The 25,659-nt window shown below is 38.4% G+C and overlaps 1 protein-coding gene across 1 annotated transcript in view; it reads left to right on the top strand.

Moving 5' to 3' along the window:
* Positions 1-2,174: 2,174 nt before the first annotated feature.
* Positions 2,175-25,659, top strand: part of LOC308077343 (uncharacterized protein) — a 115,689-nt gene continuing 92,204 nt past the window's right edge. The window contains exons 1-10 of the mRNA XM_080417991.1: positions 2,175-2,206; positions 4,484-4,630; positions 5,264-5,365; positions 5,519-5,618; positions 9,159-9,232; positions 10,047-10,142; positions 10,296-10,398; positions 17,694-17,767; positions 18,600-18,695; positions 18,849-18,948. Coding sequence (XP_080274117.1) covers positions 4,503-4,630; positions 5,264-5,365; positions 5,519-5,618; positions 9,159-9,232; positions 10,047-10,142; positions 10,296-10,398; positions 17,694-17,767; positions 18,600-18,695; positions 18,849-18,948 — 873 coding nt within the window. The 5' untranslated portion in view covers positions 2,175-2,206; positions 4,484-4,502. The remainder of the gene's footprint in view (positions 2,207-4,483; positions 4,631-5,263; positions 5,366-5,518; positions 5,619-9,158; positions 9,233-10,046; positions 10,143-10,295; positions 10,399-17,693; positions 17,768-18,599; positions 18,696-18,848; positions 18,949-25,659) is intronic.

Genomic DNA, 25,659 nt, shown 5'->3' with positions numbered 1-25,659 from the left:
TCCTGTTTTCTGTCTGTGGGACAGAGAGATCACATCACACGCTTTCATGTTAGAAACCTGATTAGATCTGACAACATTCACATGTTGTTTGACAGAATCAAACAGAGACATGATAAGCAGCAGGCTTTAAACCCTCAGTACAAGTACTCAAGTACTGTACTTCTTGAGTACAATTTTGAGGTATTTTTACTTTACTGGAGTACTTCCAATTTTCAATAAGTTTACTTCTACTCCACTAACATCTCAGAGACAAATATCATACTTTTACTCCACTACTACTATTTGAAAACTTTAGTTACTTGTTACTTTATAGATTTAGATTATTATTACAAAATCACTTCAGACCTATTCCTGTGAATATATATTGCAATTTGAAAATAGCAGATCTACAAGCTCACAATGCGTCGCTTGTGCGTTGTGAGCTTGTAGATCGTCTATTTTCAAAGGACTGTCATACATTTGAAAACTTGTGAAATGGGACATTCTGCAAACAAACAAAGAAACATGAATGGACACAACACTGATGACAGAGCTGTCAAACATGTCTATGAAGCTATCTATGAAATAATATATATAATAATAATATATAATATATATTACATATTATATAGACCTACTGTATAGATTTATGAATATGTTTACTAAGGAAATAAAATCTATTGTAAAGTCTGGATAAAACCTCCTTCACTTGAATGGAGTGTAATTGCTACTGCAGCCTGTAGCTGTGAAACACACACACACACGCACGCACGCACGCACGCACGCACGCACAGTGTACATGCTGTCATATATTGTGCAACTTTTGGAGGAAACCATTACCACAGGGAAAGGGGTGTGTGTGACTTTTAGAGGAATGATGTACGACAAAATGAGAAGAATATGTTTGACTCATAATGATATAAAATGATCATAACTACATATTATAGAGAACTTTACAATAAGTAAAAGATAGAATAAATACACATATTAAAACTCTGTTTGTAGCATAATTATCCCCCCCCTATCTCAGGCTGAATGTGATGACGTCACTGCTGTACTGTGCAGTAGGAAACACCCTGGGTTGCCATGTCTGCTTATTATAAGCAATTATGTTTGGACTTGTTTCTAAAGTGTTGTAATTGTTTGGACTTGTTTCCTATTGTTGTTTTTAAACCATTGGTTCTCAAACATTTTCATGTCAAGGACAGACAACATAATAACATGTATTTGTGCACAGATCCCCATCTGATTTTTTTTTTCCAGGGACCCCCATACAAGATTTGTGTTGTTAAAATGTTTCAAACATGTTGTAAATATTCCACTTTCTTTTCTCAATTTATTTTTCTTTAAAATAGCAGATCTACAATCTCACAATGTGTCTCATTGTGACACATTGTGAGCTTGTAGATCTGCTATTTTCAAATAGCTGGTGTATATCAGTGTATGAGGTTAAACTGATTTTGATTGATTGATTGATTGATTGATTGAATACTTTATTTAAGAGTTTGCAGAGAGAAAAAACACATGGAAGTACAGTTCAAAATACAAGGTGAACTAAAAAGGATGAAAAACCCAAATAAGCCTTTCGGCTTGATTCACTAGTGTGTGTGTGTGTGTGTGTGTGTGTGTGTGTGTGTGTGTGTGTGTGTGTGTGTGTGTGTGTGTGTGTGTGTGTGTGTGTGTGTGTGTGTGTGTGTGTGTTGTGTGTGTGTGTGTGTGTGTGTGTGTGTGTGTGTGTGTGTGTGTGTGTGTGTGTGTGTGTGTGTGTGTGTGTGTGTGTGTGTGTGTGTGTGTGTGTGTGAGCACGCGTGTGTGTGTGTGAGCACGCGTGTGTGGTGAATTTTGTGAGATTAATACTTTTATCAGGTTTTACTAGCATTGTAAAATGATGGGTACAATGTCAGCCATTAAAACACAAAGAGTAGGCGTACAGAAATTACATCAGACACTTTTAAACAGAGCAGATGTCATTTCCTGTGTTTTGGTGAATTTTGGGAGTTTGATACCAAATCCAGGAGAAATCATAAATGTCATTCCAGGAGTCCTCCATGAGATGTGGTTGAAATGAAGGAGACTCTGCAGAATCCAGGAGGGTTGGCAGCTAGTCACTTATTTTGGATTGTGTTCATAGACCTGGCTGCTTGTTTCTGTCACACAATCTGGCAACACTGAACTGAACACTGTCAGAAGTAGGAAGTAAACACAGTCCTCCATCAGTTCATATAGGGTGAGAATTATGACTTATTATATGTTTTAAAAGTGAATTTAATGTGTTTTATAACTGATTCTATGTTGTTAAAGTTAATGTTGTTTAAGTGTGTTATATAACTTATACTAGAAACCTTCAGTATTGTTTACAAAAGTTAGTCTAAACTTTGGATGGAGCCGTTTTTACACTTCTACTCATTACCCTGTCTGTCTGTCTGTCTGTCTGTCTGTCTGTCTGTCTGTCTGTCTGTCTGTCTGTCTGTCTGTCTGTCTGTCTGTCTCCTTGTAGCTCCGATCTCTCGCTCCGTCTCTCTGTCTCCCTCCTCCCTCCGTGTGTGTGTGTGTGTGTGTGTGTGTGTGTGTGTGTGTGTGTGTGTGTGTGTGTGTGTGTGTGTGTGTGTGTGTGTGTGTGTGTGTGTGTGTGTGTGTGTGTGTGTGTGTGTAGAAGTCAGAGCAGGACATAGCCCCTACGGAACCTCTCCCTCCGCTAAGTAGCTCCGAGATGAGGTCCCTCGTTGGTTCCTGCCGTTTGCGGTCGACATTTTCGCACATTTTCCACTTTTACATGTTTCTTACCCCTTTCTGCACATCGTATCCAAAAAGTAAAGCATTTGCGCCACTCTCTCAGATGTTTTAAGTTCTAGCGGAACATAACAGCTTCCAACGTGTTGAAGAAAGTATTTAATTTGCCTCGGTTTTCATCCGGTTACATGTTTTTAAGACATTGCGCAAGAGTTGCGCCCGTAGAGATAACATTACTGATTACCCTACTGGTCAAATGTTGAATTGCATCTTCTAATGCAAAATATTATGGAACCGGATGAAATCCGATGCAAATTAAATACTTTCTTCAACACGTTGGAAGCTGTTATGTTCCGCTAGAACTTAAAACATCTGAGAGAGTGGCGCAAATGCTTTGCTTTTTGGATACGATGTGCAGAAAGGGGTAAGAAACATGTAAAAGTGGAAAATGTGCGACAATGTCGACCGCAAACGGCAGGAAACAACGAGGGACCTCATCTCGGAGCTACTTAGCGGAGGGAGAGGTTCCGTAGGGGCTAAGCAGGACATTAAAATTACAACTAGTTTGTAGCTTGTGTTGCAGATTAAACTTCTTCATAGATTTCTTAGATCGTTTCATAGACTTGTTGACAGATCTATCATCAGTGTTGAGTTAATAATGTTTTTGTTTGTTTGTTTGTTTGTTTGTTTTTTATTAATATGTTGGATTCATGTTCATGTGTTTTTTCAGACATTTAACCACTTAAACTCAATACTTATTGTAAATTTGACCTTTGTATCTGTACTTGGTCTGCTCTTTTTCTACTCTACACTAAATAAACCTCTTCAAGCTCACAACGCGTTATGAGCTTATAGATCTGATATTTTCTCAGAAAGTTCCCCCCAGAATATGCTGGGATGCTGGGGTCATGTGCTTAAAGGAGAAATCCGGACATTTGAAGTGTTATCTTTGATGTGTCGTTACTCACCTACCGACGTAAAAAGTGGCGTTGTTTTTTTCCAGAGATTCCCCTGTCGTAATTTTTTCAACCCCCTCCGTTGTCATAATGGGAGCGCGTGGCATAGGGAAATTCGAACGAGCTAACGCTAGTTGCTTGTTTCTCTACCTGGCAACACCAAGTTGCCAGGTTCTGGGAGAGAAACAAGCAACTAGCGTTAGCTCGTTCGGCATTAGCGGTAGCCTCTCAGGAACTTTCACTGCATGTTTGACTATCATGAGACTCCACAATGAGTAGTAGTAGAGAAAAAAATAACTTTGCATCGGTTATAATAGACGAATTTCCCTAAGCCACGCGCTCCCATTATGACAACGGAGGGGGTTGAAAAAATGACGACAGGGGAATCTCTGGAAAAAAACAATGCCACTTTTTACGTCGGTAGGTGAGTAACGACACATCAAAGATAACACTTAAAATGTCCGGATTTCTCATTTAATGTAAAAAATAAAAATAAATAAAGTTCCTATCACACAAATATGTAGTAACTCTGAGGACCCCCTAGGGGTCCCGGACCCCCTGTTGAAAACCCATGCTATAGGGAAAGCGGCTTTATGTGACTTTGTGGGGTATGATCTATGACATAACTAGAAGATTATATTAGAACACTGTTATACAATGTTTGTAGCTACATACCAGTATAAAATAATAGATAGTCTACTGTTTAAAAAAGAAAAAATATGTTTGTTTTTTTAGCTTCAATGGTCATGATGTCACTCATATCATGTATTCATCATTTCCTGTTTCCTGATGTGTTTCATTGACTGTAACGTTGACAGGTTTAATAAAGACCTAAAGATGAGTCAGTGTGTGGAGAGAGAGGAGGAGGGATCTGACAGACCAGAGTCTCCAACATCCAGCTGTGTGTCTATGAAGAGTGACCGGTCTAAAGGAAAACCTCCTGAACCTGGACCTTCACACACACAGTATGTGAATCAGAGATATTATACACCCTGGTCTCTGGTAAACACCCTCCGTGTGTGTGTGTGTGTGTGTGTGTGTGTGTGTGTGTGTGTGTGTTTGTGTGTGTGTGTGTGTGTGTGTGTGTGTGTGTGTGTGTGTCTGTCTGGCACTCGGTGCCGCGCTATGAGCTTGTAGATCTGCTATTTTTGAATACCAAAAAATCTTAAAATGACACATAGATGCGTTCCCGGTCTTAATGGATTAACAGAAGTTTGACCACCCGCTGGCCTGCACTCCCATTGGCCAATTTCAATATAGGAAGACATTGTTGCGACATTTATTTGGGTCTTAAATGACATTTGTTGAGGTCTTAAAAGGGTCTTAAAAAGTCTTACATTTTACTTTCAAAATGGTGCAGGAACCCTGCTTGACTTGAAAAAAGTTTGAGAACCACTGATATTATAGCAAAACACAAAAACACACACACACACACACACACACACACACACACACACACACACACACTTTGTTAGATCATATTTCCTCATGTACAGTTACATATGTTATAGAATATGATGTCATAACATGTGTTCCTCAATGTTTCTCCCTCCTCTTTCTATGTCGCGTTGTTTTTTCTATCATTGTCTTTCTCTCAGGTTGTTCTCCACCACAGCCCTCCCTCTCTCTGCAGCAGACATGAGGAAGTCTTGGCATAAAGACATCACACAGGACATCCGTGACATCTATGTCCGCTGGCTGTGAGTGTTCATCACACAGAAAGCAGAACCAATACAATGTGTTCTCATCATCTTCTAGACCCCAGACCAGCTGAACTATTATCACTTATTATATGATGAGTTGAATCTGATGTCTGACTCTGTCTCTTTCATTCTCTGTGTGTTGGTGAGCAGTGTAATGAACATGTCAACAGGAGACCCAGCTGAGAACAGTGACCTGGTGACTGATGCTCAGAACATAGAGAGGAACATGTATGAGTCAGCTAACAGCTTTGTAAGAACCTAATATTCTCTCCATGGCATTTATTTACATGTTCTAATGAATACATGAGCTACAATGTAGTGTGTAAGATTTAATTGTTCATCATTGAGTGACATAAAAAAACCAAACAATAAACAAAACTGTGTCCAGAGCAGGGATGCCAGGTAACCACATGAACCCTAGCGTCCTTATTCTGAGGTGAACATTCGACTAAAATAGCCGATCGACAAGCTTACAATGCATCACAATGCAACCCATTGTGAGCTTTTAGATCGGCTATTTTAGGCAAACAGATTTGGTGTTGAGAGAATAAAACATCAGGCCTAGTTCAGAGCCCTGGGGGACCCCGTTGGGGGACCCAACAATGTATAAAGGGTTAATTATCGTTGTTGTCGGGCAGAAACCTTGTATCTCCACGTTTCAATCCCCCCCCCATAACTTAATGCCCCATTTCATCATAGAAGAGTGTCAAAAGTAGTGAAAATAGCAGATCTACAAGCTCACAACGCCTCATGATGTGACACGTTGTGGACTTGTAGTTTAACTTTATTAATAATAGAAACCCTATATACTTAAATTGAACGGGGTTCCTCAGGGGTCTATTCTTAACCCTCTACAGTCCCTCTACAGATCTACACACTATTGTGAGCTTGTAGATCTGCTATTTCCACAGCATGTTTTCCCCAGAATAGGGAAGCTAGGGTTCATGAGGTTAACAGTGTTCTACTTACATTAAACTGTTCTCTTATACCCAGTGGTGGAAAAAGTACTCAAATGTTTTACTTAAGTATAAGTATCAATACTGCAATATAGGAATACTCTGTTAGAAGTAAAAGTCCGGAATTCAAAATGTACTTGAGTAAAAGTATAAAAGTTTGGTATCAAAATGTATTTAAAGTTCCAAAAGTAAATATACTCATTATATAGAATGTCCCATTGCAATATGTGGCTTTGAGATGTAGTGGAGTAGAAGTAAAAGTACTGAAAATTGGAAATAGTCCAGTAAAGTATAAAAAAAACCTAAATAATGTACTTAAGTACAGTACTTGAGTAAATGTACTTAGTTACTTTACACCACTGCAGAAAACACAAACAAATTCTTTTCCAAGCTCCATACAGTTATATGGGACGTATTGGCGTAAGCATGTCTTTAGAACACAAAGAGCCTGACATGTTTTAACATGATAAACAGAATCGATAAATAGCATTTGTTTTATTATAGTGTCCTGCACCACAAGATGCTCAGCCCACACGGGGCTTACAAGCAGTGGTGGAAAGAAGTACTCACATTTTTTACTTAAGTAAAAGTATCAATACTGCAATGTAGACGTCCAGTATTCAAAATGTACTTGAGTAAAAGTACAAAAGTATTGGCATCAAAATATACTTAAAGTACCAAAAGTAAAAGTACTCATTATGCAGAATGTCCCGTTACACAAGTCATCATTATGTCTAAAATGTATCAAAATCAAGCTCACAAATCAAGCTACAAGCTCACAATCGCGACGCATTGTGAGCTTGTAGATCTGCTATTTTCAAATGGCCAAATGTATATAGGGCTGAAGAGGTTAATGTGTGTTTTGTAATAATAATCAAAACCTACAAAGTAACTAGTAACTAAAGTTTTTGTAAAAGTACAATATTTGCCTCTGAGATGTAGTGGAGTAGAAGTAAAAGTATTGGAAATTGGAAATAATTAATGCAGAAACTGGTGGTAGGTGTAGATTAATAGTGTGGGTGTGATCATTTTGGTGGGGGGGTGTTTTTAACAGAGCAGATATAATGTCCTGTATTCTGGTGCATTTTAACAGGGAGTTTCATACTTTAACAGGCTTTACTAACATGGGAACATTATGGGTAAATTTAATAATATATTAATAATATGAACAGTGTGTTAGCTATGCACTCTCAATCCTTTTTTTTCAGTATTCTCAAATATTTTTGCAGTATTCACAGGGAAACAGAGCTAGCATTTGTATGTACTGTCTTGGGGGCGTGTCTTGACTTGCAACCAGGCTGTTCAAGCGGGCCACGGTGGATCAGCAAGATGAGCGGTCATGATAAATTGATAATCGGCTGGTTGGGTATAACCTGTGGGTACAACCAGAGAGGTGACTGGGTGTATGGTTATGGACGTTTATTTTTTCTTATTTTCTTTTTTTCCCTCTTGATTTTTGGGTTCTGTCTGGCTGTAACAAACAATGACGCTATATTAGATTAATAGTGGACAGGTAGACTAGTTATTTATTTTAAATGGAATTGAGAGTTAGTGATATAAAAACTTTTATGCTCTGTGCAGTCTGCCCACGGGACCGGGGGCGTCGCGACCCGCAGTGGTGTAAAGTAACTAAGTACATTTACTCAAGTACTGTACTTAATTACAAGTTTGAGGTATTTTTACTTTAGTGAAGTCTTTTAAATTTCCAGTACTTTTACTTCTACTCCACTACATCTCAGAGACAAATATTGTACTTTTACTCCACTACAATTATTTTAAAGGTTTAGTTACTAGTTACTTTGTAGATTTAGATTATTATTACAAAATATACATTAACCACTTCAGCCCTATATACATTTCAACCATTTGAAAATAGCAGATCTACAAGCTCACAATGCGCTTGTAGATCTGCTATTTACACAAGATTTTTATACATTTTATACATTTGAAAATGTGTGAAATGGGACATTCTGCATAATGAGTACTTCCTACTTTTGGTACTTTAAGTACATTTAACATTTATCATTCAGTGACATAAAAAAATAAACAACAAAATAAATGTTTTAAAATGTAAACAAATTTGTCTAAAATAGAGATGCCAGGTAACCACATGGACCCTACCATCCTTATTCTGAGTTGAACATTTTACGGAAATAGCCGATCTACAAGTTTACAATGAATCACAATGCAACCTGCTGTATCAGCTATTTTAGGCAAACAGATTTGGTGTTCAGAGAATAAAGCATCGGACCGAGTACAGAGCCCTGGGGGACCCCGGTCAACTATGTATAAAGGGTTAAAGTGGTTATCGTTGTTGTCGGGCAGAAACCTCATATCTCCATGTTTAAAAGTATTTGATTTATGTGTTCATACATTAATGCCCTATTTCATCATACAAGAGAGACTCAAAAGTATAGGGAAAATAGCAGACATACAAGCTCACATGATGTGAAACGTTGTGAGCTTGTATATCAGATTCATTAACCATTTAAACCCTATATACTTAAATTGAATGGGGTTTGGTCCCTCAGGGGTCTATTCTTGGTCCCTTACTTTTTCCCCTCTACACTAAATCTTCACTGAAACTAGCAGATCTACACGCTCAGTGTGAGTTTGTAGATCTGCTATTTTCACAGAATAGGGAAGCTAGGGTTCAAAAGGGTATAGTCTACTTACATTAAACTGTTCACTTATACCCAGTGATGGAAGAAATACTCAAATTTTTTACTTGAGTAAAAGAACAAAAGTATTGGCATAACAATATACTTAAGGAACAGTCTGTTAACATCTGGATGTAATTTGACTCTCATTGTCTGTTGATGTGTGAAATACAGGAGGAATACTATGACCTGGTGAGAGAGAAGTTGTCTGAGCTGATGGAGAAGAAGCTGATGAGGATGGGTACTGGGTACGGAATTTTAATACTTCTACTCCAGTACAGTGTGATTATTTGACAGCTTTAGTTACTAGTTACTTTGCAGACTTACATGATTTATTTGTGACCCACCCTATTTGACGGACAGTCTTCTCGTAGGCATTGACATCAATACTAAATTAAAATGACGTTTCAAAATTAATCACACTTTATGTTTTAAATAGCTCCCAACATGTCATAATGTGACACGTGAGCTTGTAGATCTGCTATTTTTGATCTAAAACGTTTTATGGTAAATTCCACCTTGTTAGACATCCATTAGGAGGAGGATTTCATTTAATTAGTTTTCTTTGATTTAATTTTTATTATTATTATTATTATTATTATTATTAATTTTATGTTGTCCTTGGTTGGGTGGTGGGGGGCTACCACACACACACACACACACACACACACACACACACACACACACACACACACACACACACACACACACACACACACACACACACACACTCTCCGCTGCTATAAGAAATATAAGCGGTCGCTTAGGGCCACAACCACTAGGCTTTCATATTGTAATTATGTCATGTATCTCCTATCCAACAACTAGCGTTATTATTTTAGTATGAAATAAAAAATGATAATGATTTTATAATGGGGGTGTTTGGGGGCCACCAAAACAAATCTTGCTAAGGGCCACGAAAATCCTTGGGCCGGCACTGCCGTTAGGTCATATTTCCACGTGTACTGTACAGTTACATTATAGTATATGATGTCATAATATCATAACATGTGTTTCGCACCGTTTCTCCCTTTGTCTTTTCTATCATTGTATTTCTCTCAGCTCCACCACACCCCTCCCTCTCTCTGCATGGTACATGAGGAAGTCTTGGCATAAAGACTACAAACAGAGCCTCCGTGACATCTATGTCCGCTGGCTGTGAGTGTTCATCACACAGAAAGCAGAACCAATACAATGTGTTCTCACCATCTTCTAGACCCCAGACCAGCTGAACTATTATCACTTATTATATGATGAGTTGAATCTGATGTCTGACTTTGTCTCTTTCATTCTCTGTGTGTTGGTGAGCAGTGTAGCGGCCATGTCAACAGGAGACCCAGCTGAGGACATAAAAGACCTGGTGACTGATGCTCAGAACATAGAGAGGAACATGTATGAGTCAGCTAACAGCCTGGTAAGAACCTAATATTCTCTCCATGACATTTATTTACATGTTCTAATGAATACATGAACTACATGTAGTGTGTAAGATTTATTTGTTCATCATTCAGTGACATAAAAAACTAAACAATAAACAAAACTGTGTCTAAAGTAGGGATGGATGCCAGGGAACCACATGAACCCGTAGCGTCCTTATTCTGAGGTGAACATTTGACGAAAATAGCCGATCGGCAAGCTTACAATGAATCACAATGCAACCCTGTTGTGAGCTTTTAGATCGGCTATTTTAGGCAAACAGATTTGGTGTTGAGAGAATAAAGCATCAGGCCTAGTTCAGAGCCCTGGGGGACCCCGTTGGGGGACCCAACTATGTATAAAGGGTTAATTATCGTTGTTGTCGGTAGAAACCTTGTATCTCCACGTTTCAACCCCCCCCCCCCCATAACTTAATGCCCCATTTCATCATACAAGAGTGTCACTCAAAAGTAGTGAAAATAGCAGATCTATAAGCTCACAACGCCTCATGATGTGACACGTTGTGGACTTGTAGTTTAACTTTATTAATAATAGAAACCCTATATACTTAAATTGAACGGGTTCCTCAGGGGTCTATTCTTAGCCCTCTACAGTCCCTACAGATCTACACACTATTGTGAGCTTGTAGATCTGCTATTTCCACAGCATGTTTTCCCCAGAATAGTGAAGCTAGGGTTCATGAGGTTAACAGTGTTCTACTTACATTAAACTGTTCTCTTATACCCAGTGGTGGAAAAAGTACTCAAATGTTTTACTTAAGTATAAGTATCAATACTGCAATATAGGAATACTCTGTTAGAAGTAAAAGTCCGGAATTCAAAATGTACTTGAGTAAAAGTATAAAAGTTTGGTATCAAAATGTATTTAAAGTTCCAAAAGTAAATGTACTCATTATATAGAATGTCCCATTGCAATATTTGGCTTTGAGATGTAGTGGAGTAGAAGTAAAAGTACTGGAAATTGGAAATACTCCAGTAAAGTATTAAAAAAAACCTAAATAATGTACTTAAGTACAGTACTTGAGTAAATGTACTTAGTTACTTTACACCACTGCAGAAAACACAAACAAATCCTTTTCCAAGCTCCATACAGTTATATGGGACATGTTGGCGTAAGCATGTCCTTAGAACACAAAGAGTCTGACATGTTTTATCATGATAAACAGATCAATAGCATTTGTTTTATTATAGTGTCCTGCACCACAAGATGCTCAGCCCACACAGGGCTTACAAGCAGTGGTGGAAAAAAGTACTCACATTTTTTACTTAAGTAAAAGTATCAATACTGCAATGTAGACGTCCAGTACTAAAAATGTACTTGAGTAAAAGTACAAAAGTATTGGCATCAAAATATACTTAAAGTACCAAAAGTAAAAGTACTCATTATGCAGAAGGTCCCGTTACACAAGTTATCATTATGTCTAAAATGTATTCACAAATCACAAATCAATCACAAATCAAGCAACAAGCTCACAATGCGTCGCATCGCGACGCATTGTGAGCTTGTAGATCTGCTATTTTCAAATGGCCAAATGTATATAGGGCTGAAGAGGTTAATGTATGTTTTGTAATAATAATCAAAATCTACAAAGTAACTAGTAACTAAAGTTTTAAAATAATTGTAGTGGAGTAAAAGTACAATATTTGCCTCTGAGATGTAGTGGAGTAGAAGTAAAAGTATTGGAAATTGGAAATAATTAACCCATTGAGACCGGGAACGAGACCGGGAACACATCTGTCTAATTTTTTTGGCTATTCAAAAAAAGCAGATAAACAAGTGCGGCACCGAGTGAGCTTGTAGATCTGCTATTTTTGAAAAATCAAGAACATTTGTGAATCTTTAAAAATACATTTTTTAAAGCGAACATTTGTAAAATATTGTGTTCCAGGGACCCCCCAGAAGCAAAGAATTGAGTTACAAATGCTCGCTTAAAAAAATATATATTCAAATATTTGCACATATTTTCACGATTTTTCTAAAAATAGCAGATCTACAAGCTCGTAGCGCGGCACTCGCTTGTAGATCTGCTATTTTTGAATAGCCAAATAAATCTAAAGTGACACAGATGCGTTCCCGGTCTTAATGGGTTAATGCAGAAACTGGTGGTAGGTGTAGATTAATAGTGTGGGTGTGATCATTTTGGTGGGGGGTCTTTTTAACAGAGCAGATATAATGTCCTGTATTCTGGTGCATTTTAACAGGGAGTTTGATACTTTAACAGGCTTTACTAACATGGGAACATTATGGGTAAATGTTTTAATTTCATCCATCAACAAGCTAAACAGAGACATTGATTTGATGACTGAAGCAATTAAAGAGCCATCTTTAATAATAACCACTCATTAATATATCTGTATGCTTGCATGCAATTAACTAGAATGTATCACTTAGGTATCAAATGGAGTATAATGTGTATACTGTATGTGTGAATGACTGGAGTGTATTCACAGTCATAATAAATATAGTGACAGTAGGAGTCAGTGTAACAGCCTGTGTAGAGATGGTGACTCTTACTCTCCTATTGGTCATATGGTTCACCTTGACTGATGTTTTGCACCATATGTTTCCTATTCAATATTCACATTGATTTCCATAAAAGTCTGATAGCTATAAAGTCAAGACAGACTGCACACATTATTCTAAATGGTCAAATCCCTTTAATCACTCACCTCAGCAATAGAACTCTCACTCTCTCTCTTGCAGAAGAGATCTACAAGCTAACAACGTGTCACGTTTTTTTGTTTGAAGATCTGTTATTTTTGCTCACGCATGCATCCAAAGGTCCCTCCCCCTTTTAACTGCCTGCTCTTGGCAGCGCAGCATGACACACAGAGGAGTTCTAAATAATTAGTTGTTTGTCATATTCAGTATAAAAACTAACGTTAAAAACTTGACCGGACAGAGAAAATTCCAGGGTACACCCGGCAGCTAACATTTTGATGTGTAGAGCATAGAACATTAGTTAATCTTAAAGAGGAAACACCAGGGAGCTTTCCTTTCAAAAGTAATGACGCATATCTCTCAGATACCCCCTAAGGATGTCCAAATACATTTTTAGAAAAAAATAAAATAAAGACATAGGCACATTTAAAGTTATAAACAGTTCTGAGTTTCTCTAGTGGCTTTACTTCGGGAAACTGGCGATTGCACAACTTCCGAGACGTCACTCATATGAGTGGAACATTTTCTGCAGCTGGAATGACTATATGCCTACATAGTAGCAATCATATAGCAGCAATCATATACAAAATGTTTATGATTGTAGCTGTAGTCTAGCCCACTAGTATGCATAAATAATATATGTAACCAAGTGTCGAGCAAGGAATTAATTAGGATTGTTCAACTGTATGACTACGCCACCCTGATGATGTTTGTATCAGGGAAATTATAAATGAAATAAGACCTTTAAATCGGGCTCCCCAACAATGCAAGTTTCGTTAATGAGGCTTGAGACAAAAGCTTTGGTTTCCCCCCAAACGTAAGGAGGTTTTATTTAAGTTTAGCACATAAACATTTCAGTTCAAGTACAATTGTTTTATTACTAAAAGGCTACTTACAAGATATCAACTCAGTGAGAATGCAATCAATCATAAAAGCCATACTATAATATATAACAGATGTTGTAAATCCCAAGCAACAACCATAAATTACTCACAAGGAACAAAGGTGCTACATCCGGGTTCAAAGGGGGGCAGGCAGGCAAAAGTCGAGCATATACAGGGGAACTAAGCTAATAGCAAGCTAAGCTAACCTTCACCCAGACTACAACAAGGAAGACTAAGGCTAAACATGCACACAACAATGTTAAACACACAGCAAACAGGAATAAAACAACGCGACACTGTGCAACGAGGTGTTCGCATTCACAACAAATCAAACCTTAAGGTCGTGGGCTATGGTGCTCTTTAGGTGAACCCCTGAGGCTGGTCGGCTAATACCCCCCCTGGCTCCCGTTGGCCCCGAACAGCAGCACGCTCAGCACCGTGTTTTGGGGAGAAACAAACAAAAACATATATTAGTATAACAGAAAGAAATAGCTCAAACAAATGAAAACAAACACTAACTCAAAAGTAAACAAAACAGCAGTGGTGAGATCTACAGGGGGGTGGAAACAACAACATTTAGTATACAAACAAATCAAATAATCAAATAAACATAACAACTTAAATGAACAGTTTGTATACCTTAAATGGAATTATTCCTGCGCATTATCCCCCTGGCTCTCGTCGATGTGATAGTCACGTCCGGACCTCAACCTGGGTGGTAACAAACAAATGCTGCTTTAAAACATAAAACAAATAGTACAAAACATTAAAACCAGACATTGCAACGTGCTACTCATCCAGGCAAGGACAAATAAAGGAACAATAAATCAGACCCGGGTCGCAAAACCCGCAGCCGAAACCACCGAGCAGCTTAACGTTTGGCTGCCGGCTGAACATTTAAATAGTAAACATGCAGATTGATAACGCGGAAGTAGAGCGCACAGCTGATTATGGTGGCCCCTAAGGCTCACTCTAGCCGGCTAAAGCATAGACATATAAAGGTAGACGCCTCATTCGGCTCTGAAGCGTTTGTATCTCGGGCGCACTTCCTGCTTCCGCAGGGCTGCCGTGTGCGTCACAGACGCGGAAGTTCGGTAGGCCAATCAGAGGCAGGTGGGGGCGGGTCATTTTGTAACCCAGCTCTTAACCCTTTAAGAGGCAGCAGCTGTGCGCAGCATCTAGTTAGTTGGAACTTGGCAAACTCCACACTCTATTTGTGAAATTCAAATAAGAGACTGGTCCTTTTTCATATCAAGGTCCATTATTTATTCAGCATTTGAGTCACGGAACACCGTTTGATAAGCTTTAGCCTCTCACACCCAAAACTTAGAATATGTTATCGTTCGATAAGCTGTTGTCAAAATAACAATTCTTTACGTTCTCTAATTGTGTACCTGTATAGTAAGTAATGCAGATGTTTAACAATTTGACTCTTGACAGTGTGAAATGTTATACTCAAGATTTAAAGATCTATAAGGGTCCATTTGGTTATCAACTCTCCATCATTTAGCTGGGTACCACCTGGAACCCCCTCAATGACCACTGGTGGTTCCCGGACCACTGGTTGAGAACCATTGCACTGACAAGTCCCGGAAAAGACGCACTGTGATTGGCCAGTAGTCAACGCACTATGAGCGCTGTGATTGGCCAGTAGTCACTTTGAGTGACAGGTTCCCTGCGGAAGACGGAAGAGCCGCCGTGTATTGCGATACAAGTCGCCCCAATGAACTGCAGAGGCCAATGAGGTATCTAGGTTTCTAATATCTATGGGCTAAAGTATGTGGAAATGGAGCGTGCCACCGTCTATACGGTGGCCCCTAAGACTCAAACTCCAGCCGGCTACATATAGATCAATATAGGGGGCGAAAATGTGTGTTTACTAATGGGGCGAAAATAGTTTTTACTGTATGTGGACACTGGGCATCATAAGAGACATGCCTTTAGCGTTTGTGAAGGATCTTATAACTTTTGAGATTTAATTCCAGTGGAAAATAATAATAATAAATATAAATAATAAATAAAAAATCATAATTGTATTGTGATTCTATTTGTGTCCACATAATAATTCCTATAATAAAGGAAAAAAAATACTGTTTTAATTACACAACAGTGTGTTTGCTATGCAATCTCAATCTTTTTTTGCAGTATTCACAGGGAAACAGAGCTAGCATTTGTATGTACTGTCTTGGGGGCGTGTCTTGACTTGCAACCAGGCTGTTCAAGCGGGCCACGGTGGATCAGCAAGATGAGCGGTCATGATAAATTGATAATCGGCTGGTTGGGTATAACCTGTGGGTACAACCAGAGAGGTGACTGGGTGTATGGTTATGGACGTTTATTTTTTCTTATTTTCTTTTTTTCCCTCTTGATTTTTGTGTTCTGTCTGGCTTTAACAAACAATGACGCTACATTAGATTAATAGTGGACAGGTAGACTAGTTATTTATTTTAAATGGAATTGAGAGTTAGTGATATAAAAACTTTTATGCTCTGTGCAGTCTGCCCACGGGACCGGGGGCGTCGCGACCCGCAGTGGTGTAAAGTAACTAAGTACATTTACTCAAGTACTGTACTTAATTACAAGTTTGAGGTATTTTTACTTTAGTGAAGTCTTTTAAATTTCCAGTACTTTTACTTCTACTCCACTACATCTCAGAGACAAATATTGTACTTTTACTCCACTACAATTATTTTAAAGGTTTAGTTACTAGTTACTTTGTAGATTTAGATTATTATTACAAAATATACATTAACCACTTCAGCCCTATATACATTTCAACCATTTGAAAATAGCAGATCTACAAGCTCACAATGCGCTTGTAGATCTGCTATTTACACAAGATTTTTATACATTTTATACATTTGAAAATGTGTGAAATGGGACATTCTGCATAATGAGTACTTCCTACTTTTGGTACTTTAAGTACATTTAACATTTATCATTCAGTGACATAAAAAAATAAACAACAAAATAAATGTTTTAAAATGTAAACAAATTTGTCTAAAATAGAGATGCCAGGTAACCACATGGACCCTACCATCCTTATTCTGAGTTGAACATTTTACGGAAATAGCCGATCTACAAGTTTACAATGAATCACAATGCAACCTGCTGTATCAGCTATTTTAGGCAAACAGATTTGGTGTTCAGAGAATAAAGCATCGGACCGAGTACAGAGCCCTGGGGGACCCCGGTCAACTATGTATAAAGGGTTAAAGTGGTTATCGTTGTTGTCGGGCAGAAACCTCATATCTCCATGTTTAAAAGTATTTGATTTATTTGTTCATACATTAATGCCCTATTTCATCATACAAGAGAGACTCAAAAGTATAGGGAAAATAGCAGACATACAAGCTCACATGATGTGAAACGTTGTGAGCTTGTAGATCAGATTCATTAACCATTTAAACCCTATATACTTAAATTGAATGGGGTTAGGTCCCTCAGGGGTCTATTCTTGGTCCCTTACTTTTTCCCCTCTACACTAAATCTTCACTGAAACTAGCAGATCTACAAGCTCAGTGTGAGCTTGTAGATCTGCTATTTTCACAGAATACTTACATTAAACTGTTCACTTATACCCAGTGATGGAAGTAGGAAGTAGGCTACTCACATTTTTACTTGAGTAAAAGAACAAAAGTATTGGCATAACATTATACTTAAGGAACAGTCTGTTAACATCTGGATGTAATTTGACTCTCATTGTCTGTTGATGTGTGAAATACAGAAGGAATACGATGACCTGATGCAAGAGAAGATATCTGAGCTGATGGTGAAGCAGCTGATGAGGATGGGTACTGGGTACGGAATTTTAATACTTCTACTCCAGTACAGTGTGATTATTTGACAGCTTTAGTTACTAGTTACTTTGCAGACTTACATGATTTATTTGTGACCCACCCTATTTGACGGACAGTCTTCTCGTAGGCATTGACATCAATACTAAATGAAAATGACTTTTCAAAATTAATCACACTTTATGTTTTAAATAGCTCCCAACATGTCATAATGTGACACGTGAGCTTGTAGATCTGCTATTTTTGATCTAAAACGTTTTATGGTAAATTCCACCTTGTTAGACATCCTTTATAGGCGGAGGATTTCATGTAATTGGTTTTCTTTGATTTCATTATTATTATTATAATTTTTATTTTGTCCTTGGTTGGTGGTGGGGGGCTACCACACACACACACACACACACACACACACACACACACACACACACACACACACACACACACACACACACACACACACACACACACACACACACACACACTCTCTGTTAGGCAGGGCCGGCCGCTGCTATAAGAAATATAAGCGGTCGCTTAGGGCCACAACCACTAGGCTTTCATATTGTAATTATGTCATGTATCTCCTATCCAACAACTAGCGTTATTATTTTAGTATGAAATAAAAAATGACATAATGATTTTATAATGGGGGTGTTTGTGGGGGGGGCACCAAAACAAATCTTGCTAAGGGCCACGAAAATCCTAGGGCCGGCCCTGCCGTTAGGTCATATTTCCACGTGTACTGTACAGTTACATTATAGAATATGATGTCATAATATCATAACATGTGTTTCGCACTGTTTCTCCCTTTGACTTTTCTATCATTGTATTTCTCTCAGCTCCATCACAGCCCTCCCTCTCTCTGCAGCAGACATGAGGAAGTCTTGGCATAAAGACATCTCACAGTGGGAACGTGACCGCCATGTCCGCATGCTGTGAGTGTTCATCACACAGAAAGCAGAACCAATACAATGTGTTCTCACCATCTTCTAGACCCCAGACCAGCTGAACTATTATCACTTATTATATGATGAGTTTAATCTGATGTCTGACTTTGTCTCTTTCATTCTCTGTGTGTTGGTGAGCAGTGTAATGGACATGATAACAGGAGACCCAGCTGAGGTCTTTAACCTGGTGACTGATGCTCAGAACATACAGAGGAACATGTATGAGTCAGCTAACAGCGAGGTAAGAACCTAATATTCTCTCCATGACATTTATTTACATGTTCTAATGAATACATGAACTACAATGTAGTGTGTAAGATTTATTTGTTCATCATTCAGTGACATAAAAAAACTAAACAATAAACAAAAATCACACCCAGTGTGAAGTGGGCGGTGTGGTCACAGTGGTCATCACAGTGATGGAAGTTCACTTAAAGAAAAGTAATATTGTGGACCAACCATTGTACACCCCTAACTTAAAAAAAACCCATAAATGTGTTTTTTTAATGCACATGTGTCATGTGTTAGCCACTAGCACAGTCCTGAATAGTCCTGAATTGGCCACCATAGTGTACAATGGTGGCCAATCACGGTGCAGGGTTAGGGGGGTACAATGGTGGCCAATCACAGCGCAGGGTTGGGGGGGTACAATAGGTGGGGGGGGGGGGGGTACAATGGTGGCCAATCACAGTGCAGCGAATGTCGATGTCCAAACCTCACATATAGGTGAATAGAAAATAGCCAATCTACAAGCTTACAATACATCACAATGCAACCCGTTGTGAGCTTTTAGATCAGCTATTTTAGGCAAACATATTTGGTTTTGAGAGAATAAAGCATCTGACCTAGTTCAGAGCCCTGGGGGGACCCCGTTCAACTATGTATAAAGGGTTAATTATCGTTGTTGTCGGGCAGAAACCTTGTATCTCCACGTTTCAATCCCCCCCATAACTAAATGCCCCATTTCATCATAGAAGAGTGTCACTCAAAAGTAGTGAAAATAGCAGATCTACAAGCTCACAATGCCTCATGATGTGACACGTTGTGGACTTGTAGTTTAACTTTATTAATGATATAAACCCTTTATACTTAAATTGAACGGGGTTCCTCAGGGGTCTATTCTTAGCCCTCTACAGTCCCTCTATAGATCTACACACTATTGTGATCTTGTAGATCTGCTATTTCTACAGCATGTTTTCCCCAGAATAGGGAAGCTAGGGTTCATGAGGTTAACAGTGTTCTGCTTACATTAAACTGTTCTCTTATACCCAGTGGTGGAAAAAGTACTCAAATGTTTTACTTAAGTATAAGTATCAATACTGCAATATTAGGAATACTCTGTTAGAAGTAAAAGTCCGGAATTCAAAATGTACTTGAGTAAAAGTATAAAAGTTTGGTATCAAAATGTATTTAAAGTTCCACAAGTAAATGTACTCATTATATAGAATGTCCCATTGCAATATTTGGCTTTGAGATGTAGTGGAGTAGAAGTAAAAGTACTGAAAATTTGAAATACTCCAGTAAAGTATAAAAAAAAAACTAAATAATGTACTTAAGTACAGTACTTGAGTAAATGTACTTAGTTACTTTACACCACTGCAGAAAACACAAACAAATCCTTTTCCAAGCTCCATACAGTTATATGGGACGTATTGGCCTAAGCATGTCCTTAGAACACAAAGAGCCTGCATGGCATGTTTTAACATGATAAACAGATAAATAGCATGTGTTTTATTATAGTGTCCTGACTCCTGGACCACAAGATGCTCAGCCCACATAGGGCTTACAAGCAGTGTTGGAAAAAAGTACTCACATTTTTTACTTAAGTAAAAGTATCAATACTGCAATGTAGACGTCCAGTATTCAAAATGTACTTGAGTAAAAGTACAAAAGTATTGGCATTAAAATATACTTAAAGTACCAAAAGTATAAGTACTCATTATGCAGAATGTCCCGTTACACAAGTCATCATTATGTCTAAAATGTATTAAAATCAAGCTCACAAATCAAGCTACAAGCTCACAATCGCGACGCATTGTGAGCTTGTAGATCTGCTAGTAACTAAAGTTTTAAAATATTTTTTGTGGAGTAAAGGTACAATATTTTGCCTCTGAGATGTAGTGGAGTAGAAGTAAAAGTAATGGAATTTGGAAATTCTCCAGTAAGTAAAAGTACTTAATTTTCCAAATCTAACCCTCAATAATGAAATCAAGTAATTTTAATGCAGAAACTGGTAGTAGGTGTAGATTAATAGTGTGGGTGTGATCATTTTGGTGGGGGGGTCTTTTTAACAGAGCAGATATAATGCCCTCTATTCTGGTGCATTTTAACAGGGAGTTTGATACTTTAAAGATGGAGTGCCATGATATTTTTCAACCCTAAAACCTGATCATAAGGTATTATTATTATGTAAGGATTTTTTTCAACAAAAAAAAAGTGTACAGTAAGTGTTAAAATGTTGTTTTTATGTAGACACACCCACCAGTGCATTAAGTATACCTGGTTCTCACCTTAGCACCTCCTCCACCACCTTAGCACCACCCACCTGTCCTAGTCCCTCCTCCTCCTCATGCCCACACCTGTTGTGTTATGATAATGAGGGGGAGGGTGTGGGCTTTGTGATGTCACTAAAGCGCTGTTTCTCTATTGGCACATTTGACCCTTAAGGTTTCAGCCTCCAGGAAGAAACTCCAAATAGTCAGAGAAGACATAAAACACCATAAAAACACCACCGGGGGGCTTAATGAAGTTATATCAGCCTCATAGACACATGAAAAACAGAAAAAGTGCAAAAACATGGCACCACCTCTTTAACAGGCTTTACTAACATGGGAACATTATGGGTAAATGTTTTAATTTCATCCATCAACAAACTAATCAGAGACATTGATTTGATGACTGAAGCATGGTTCTTGCCCAAAACTGCATGAGATTGGCTTAAATTTGACATGTCTGTACAGGGGAGGCTTGTAGGTATCCATATAACCCATTTCCATTCACATATATTGAGGTGACAGCTCAAGGGACCATTTGGAAGAAAAATAAATCCTTGCCAAAATGTTGTCTTAACTTTGAATCATTAGGTATTTAGACCTTCCCGACAAGGTAGCATGACAAGGTTGATCTCATTGGAAACCTGAGGTTGTCTGGAATCAAATGGTATCTCTATCTTTGGGCTGCCTCTAAATTTGAGCGTTCCACAGTGTTCGAAAGACAGTCTCGCCGGCGTTCCAGCCAGCCATCCCGCAGGTCTCATAGGGGTAATAAAACATTGAAAAAAACACACTTTGGACCACTTTTTTCTTGGGATCATCAAAATCCCTATACTGGAGGTCCTATGGATGCCAAAAATCAAAACTAGAAAAAAAAAAAAAAACAGTCGTGCGTGGACCCCTCCTAGGGCCTCTACTACTGGCATAATCTTAAAATACACCCTTCAAGGATTAAGAAAAAAAAACCGAAACAGAGTCAATATGTGCTTGAATCTTAACAATAATATTTTTTATGAATTCCTTGGGTCCTAATTGTATGGAAACATGTGTTCATTTGTCCCTGTAGGTTGTTTATTTGAATAGCTATGCTGTTATGTCTTTTTTTACATTTTCGAATTTGGGTAGGAGTTGTGTAAGAAAGGGTTAAAAATGAACCCCATGGGAATTTTTTTCAGCCTGGTACCTGGCAGAATCTTAAAATACACCCTTCAAGGATTAAGAAAAAACAGTTGTCAAGGAAAAATCCATCTAAGAATTTAGATGTGTTACGACCATTTTCAGCTATTTTTGTGCAGTTTTTGCCCCGAAACAGAGTCAAGATGTGCTTGAATCTTAATAATAACATCTTTTATGAATTCCTTGGGTCCTAATTGTATGGAAACATGTGTTAATTTGTCCCTATAGGTTGTTTATTTGAATAGCTATGCTGTTTTGTCTTTTTTTACATTTTCGAATTTGGGTAGGAGTTGTGTAAGACAGGGTTAAAAATGAACCCCATGGGCCATTTTTTCAGCCTGGTACCTGGCAGAATCTTAAAATACACCCTTCAAGGATTAAGAAAAAACAGTTGTCAAGGAAAAATCCATCTAAGAATTTAGTAAAAAAGAGAAGTAATAGATGTGATACGACCATTTTCAGCTATTTTTGTGCAGTTTTTGCCCCGAAACAGAGTCAAGATGTGCTTGAATCTTAATAATAACATATTTTATGAATTCCTTGGGTCCTAATTGTATGGAAACATGTGTTCATTTGTCCCTGTAGGTTGTTTATTTGAATAGCTATGCTGTTTTGTCTTTTTTTACATTTTCGAATTTGGGTAGGAGTTGTGTAAGAAAGGGTTAAAAATGAACCCCATGGGCCATTTTTTCAGCCTGGTACCTGGCAGAATCTTAAAATACACCCTTCAAGGATTAAGAAAAAACAGGTGACGTCAAAAAATCCACCCTATGCGCGTGGACCCCCCTTTCCATCTAGACTAATGTTTTAACATGATAAACCGATCAAAAGATAGCATTTTTTTTATTAATGTGTCCTGTAACACAAGATGCTCAGCCCGCACGGGGCTTACAAAAAAGTGGTGGAAAAAGTACTCACATTCTTTACTTAAGTAAAAGTATCAATACTGCAATGTAGACGTCCAGTATTCAAAATGTAATTGAGTAAAAGTACAAAAGTATTGGCATCAAAATATACTTAAAGTACCAAAAGTAAAAGTACTCATTATGCAGAAGGTCCCGTTACACAAGTTATCATTATGTCTAAAATGTGTTCAAATCAAGATCACAAATCAAGCTACAAGCTCACAATGCGTCGCATCGCGACACATTGTGAGCTTGTAGATCTGTAGATCTGCTATGTGCAAAATCTACAAAGTAACAAGTAACTAAAGTTTTCAAATAATTGTAGTGGAGTAAAAGTACAATATGTGCCTCTGAGATGTAGTGGAGTAGAAGTAAAAGTAATGGAAATTGGAAATAATTAATGCAGAAACTGGTGGTAGGTGTAGATTAATAGTGTGGGTGTGATCATTTTGGTGGGGGGTCTTTTTAACAGAGCAGATATTATGTCCTGTATTCTGGTGCATTTTAACAGGGAGTTTCATACTTTAACAGGCTTTACTAACATGGGAACATTATGGGTAAATGTTTTAATTTCATCCATCAACAAGCTAAACAGAGACATTGATTTGATGACTGAAGCAATTAAAGAGCCATCTTTAATAATAACCACTCATTAATATATCTTTATGATTGCATGAAATTAACTAGAATGTATCACTTAGATATCAAATAGAGTATAATGTGTATACTGTACTGTATGTGGGAATGACTGGAGTGTATTCACAGTCATAATAACTATAGTGACAGTAGGAGTCAGTGTAACAGCCTGTGTAGAGATGGTGACTCTTACTCTCCTATTGGTCTCATGGTTCACCTTGACTGATATTTGCACCATGTGTTTCCTATTCAATATTCACATTGATTTCCATAAAAGTCTGATAGCTATAAAGTCAAGACAGACTGCAGAAATTATTCTGGTAAATGATGCATTTATATAGCGCTTTTATCCAAAGCGCTTTACATAGATTGTGCATTACATTCACCCATTCACACACACATTCACACACCGATGGCGGAGGAAACCATACAAGGCACCAACCTGCTCATCAGGAGCAATTAGGGGTTCAGCGTCTTGCTCAAGGACACTTCGACACTAACTCTGGGGGAGACCGGGATCGAAAGATCCGGCCACTGTACCCCTGAGCCACTGCCGCCCCGGCAAATTATTCTAAATTGTCAAATCACTCACCTCAGCAATAGAACTCTCACTCTCTCTCTCTCTCTTGTTAGCTTGTAGAACAGATCTACAAGCTAAGCTAACAACACAACACATCGCGTTTTTTGCTTGAAGATCTGTTCTTTTTGCACACGCATGCATCCAAAGGTCCCTCCCCCTTTTAACTGCCTGCTCTTGACAGCGCAGCATGACACACAGAGGAGTTCTAAATAATTAGATGTCTGTCAAATTCAGTAAAAAACTTGACCGGATAGAAAACATTCCATGGTACACCCGGCAGCTAACATGTTGGATGTGTAGAGCATAGAACATTAGTTAATCTTAAGATCTATGTTGTTGATCTTCCTTTTGGCGACGTCTGGGAATATCACTGTAATGATCAATGGAATGACATGAGCGTAAATGCGCGCAGCGTCCTTCATACAAGAGACGCACACACACACACACACACACACACACACACACACACACACACACATTTATGCTTTTCACTACAGTTAACGGGTGGGGCTACTTCAGATACAATAATTTAATTCACTTTATCGCTCAAATACCGGCAGAAGTGTATGTCTCAGTGGTGCATGAGTTAACACAGTTTTCCACTTGGGGTGAGTTGACAGCGTGAGAAATATGATGTGTGGCGTGAGTGCATGTGAAGAGGGTCATTTAAGTGTGTCTCACGCTCATTGTGTGAGAGTTGTCAGCTCTGGTTAAGGAACACTTGATGTAGCTTCACTCTGTCATTGTCTGTTGATGTGTGAAATACAGGAGGAATACTGGAGACTGAGGGATGAGAAGAGGTCTGAGCTGTGGGAGAAGAAGAAGAAGAAGAGTCGGATGAAGATGGGTAAGCTTCTAGACTCTCTCTCTCTCTCTCTCTCTCACCTTTAACCCTATATACTTTATTGACTGGGTTCCCCCAGGGGTCTGTACTTGGTCCCCTCCTTTTTCCCTTCTACACCAAATCTCTTAGCCGATCTACAAGCTCACAAGCTGACGGGTTGTGAGCTTGTACATCAGCTATTTTCGCGGGATGTTCACATATTTTCACAGAATGTTCATCTATTATGAACTGCCCAGAATAGTGAGTCTAGGGTTGATGTGGTTAAACTAACATGTTCACATTTAACTCTTACTTCATACTGGAGGGGGAGGGGCCACCT

Source organism: Gymnoscopelus braueri (genome assembly GCF_963280865.1).
Source record: "Gymnoscopelus braueri genome assembly, chromosome: 21".
Classification (NCBI taxonomy): Eukaryota; Metazoa; Chordata; class Actinopteri; order Myctophiformes; family Myctophidae; genus Gymnoscopelus; species Gymnoscopelus braueri.
The sequence above is the reverse complement of the archived record's forward strand: the minus strand, read 5'-3'. Positions and strand labels throughout refer to the sequence as shown.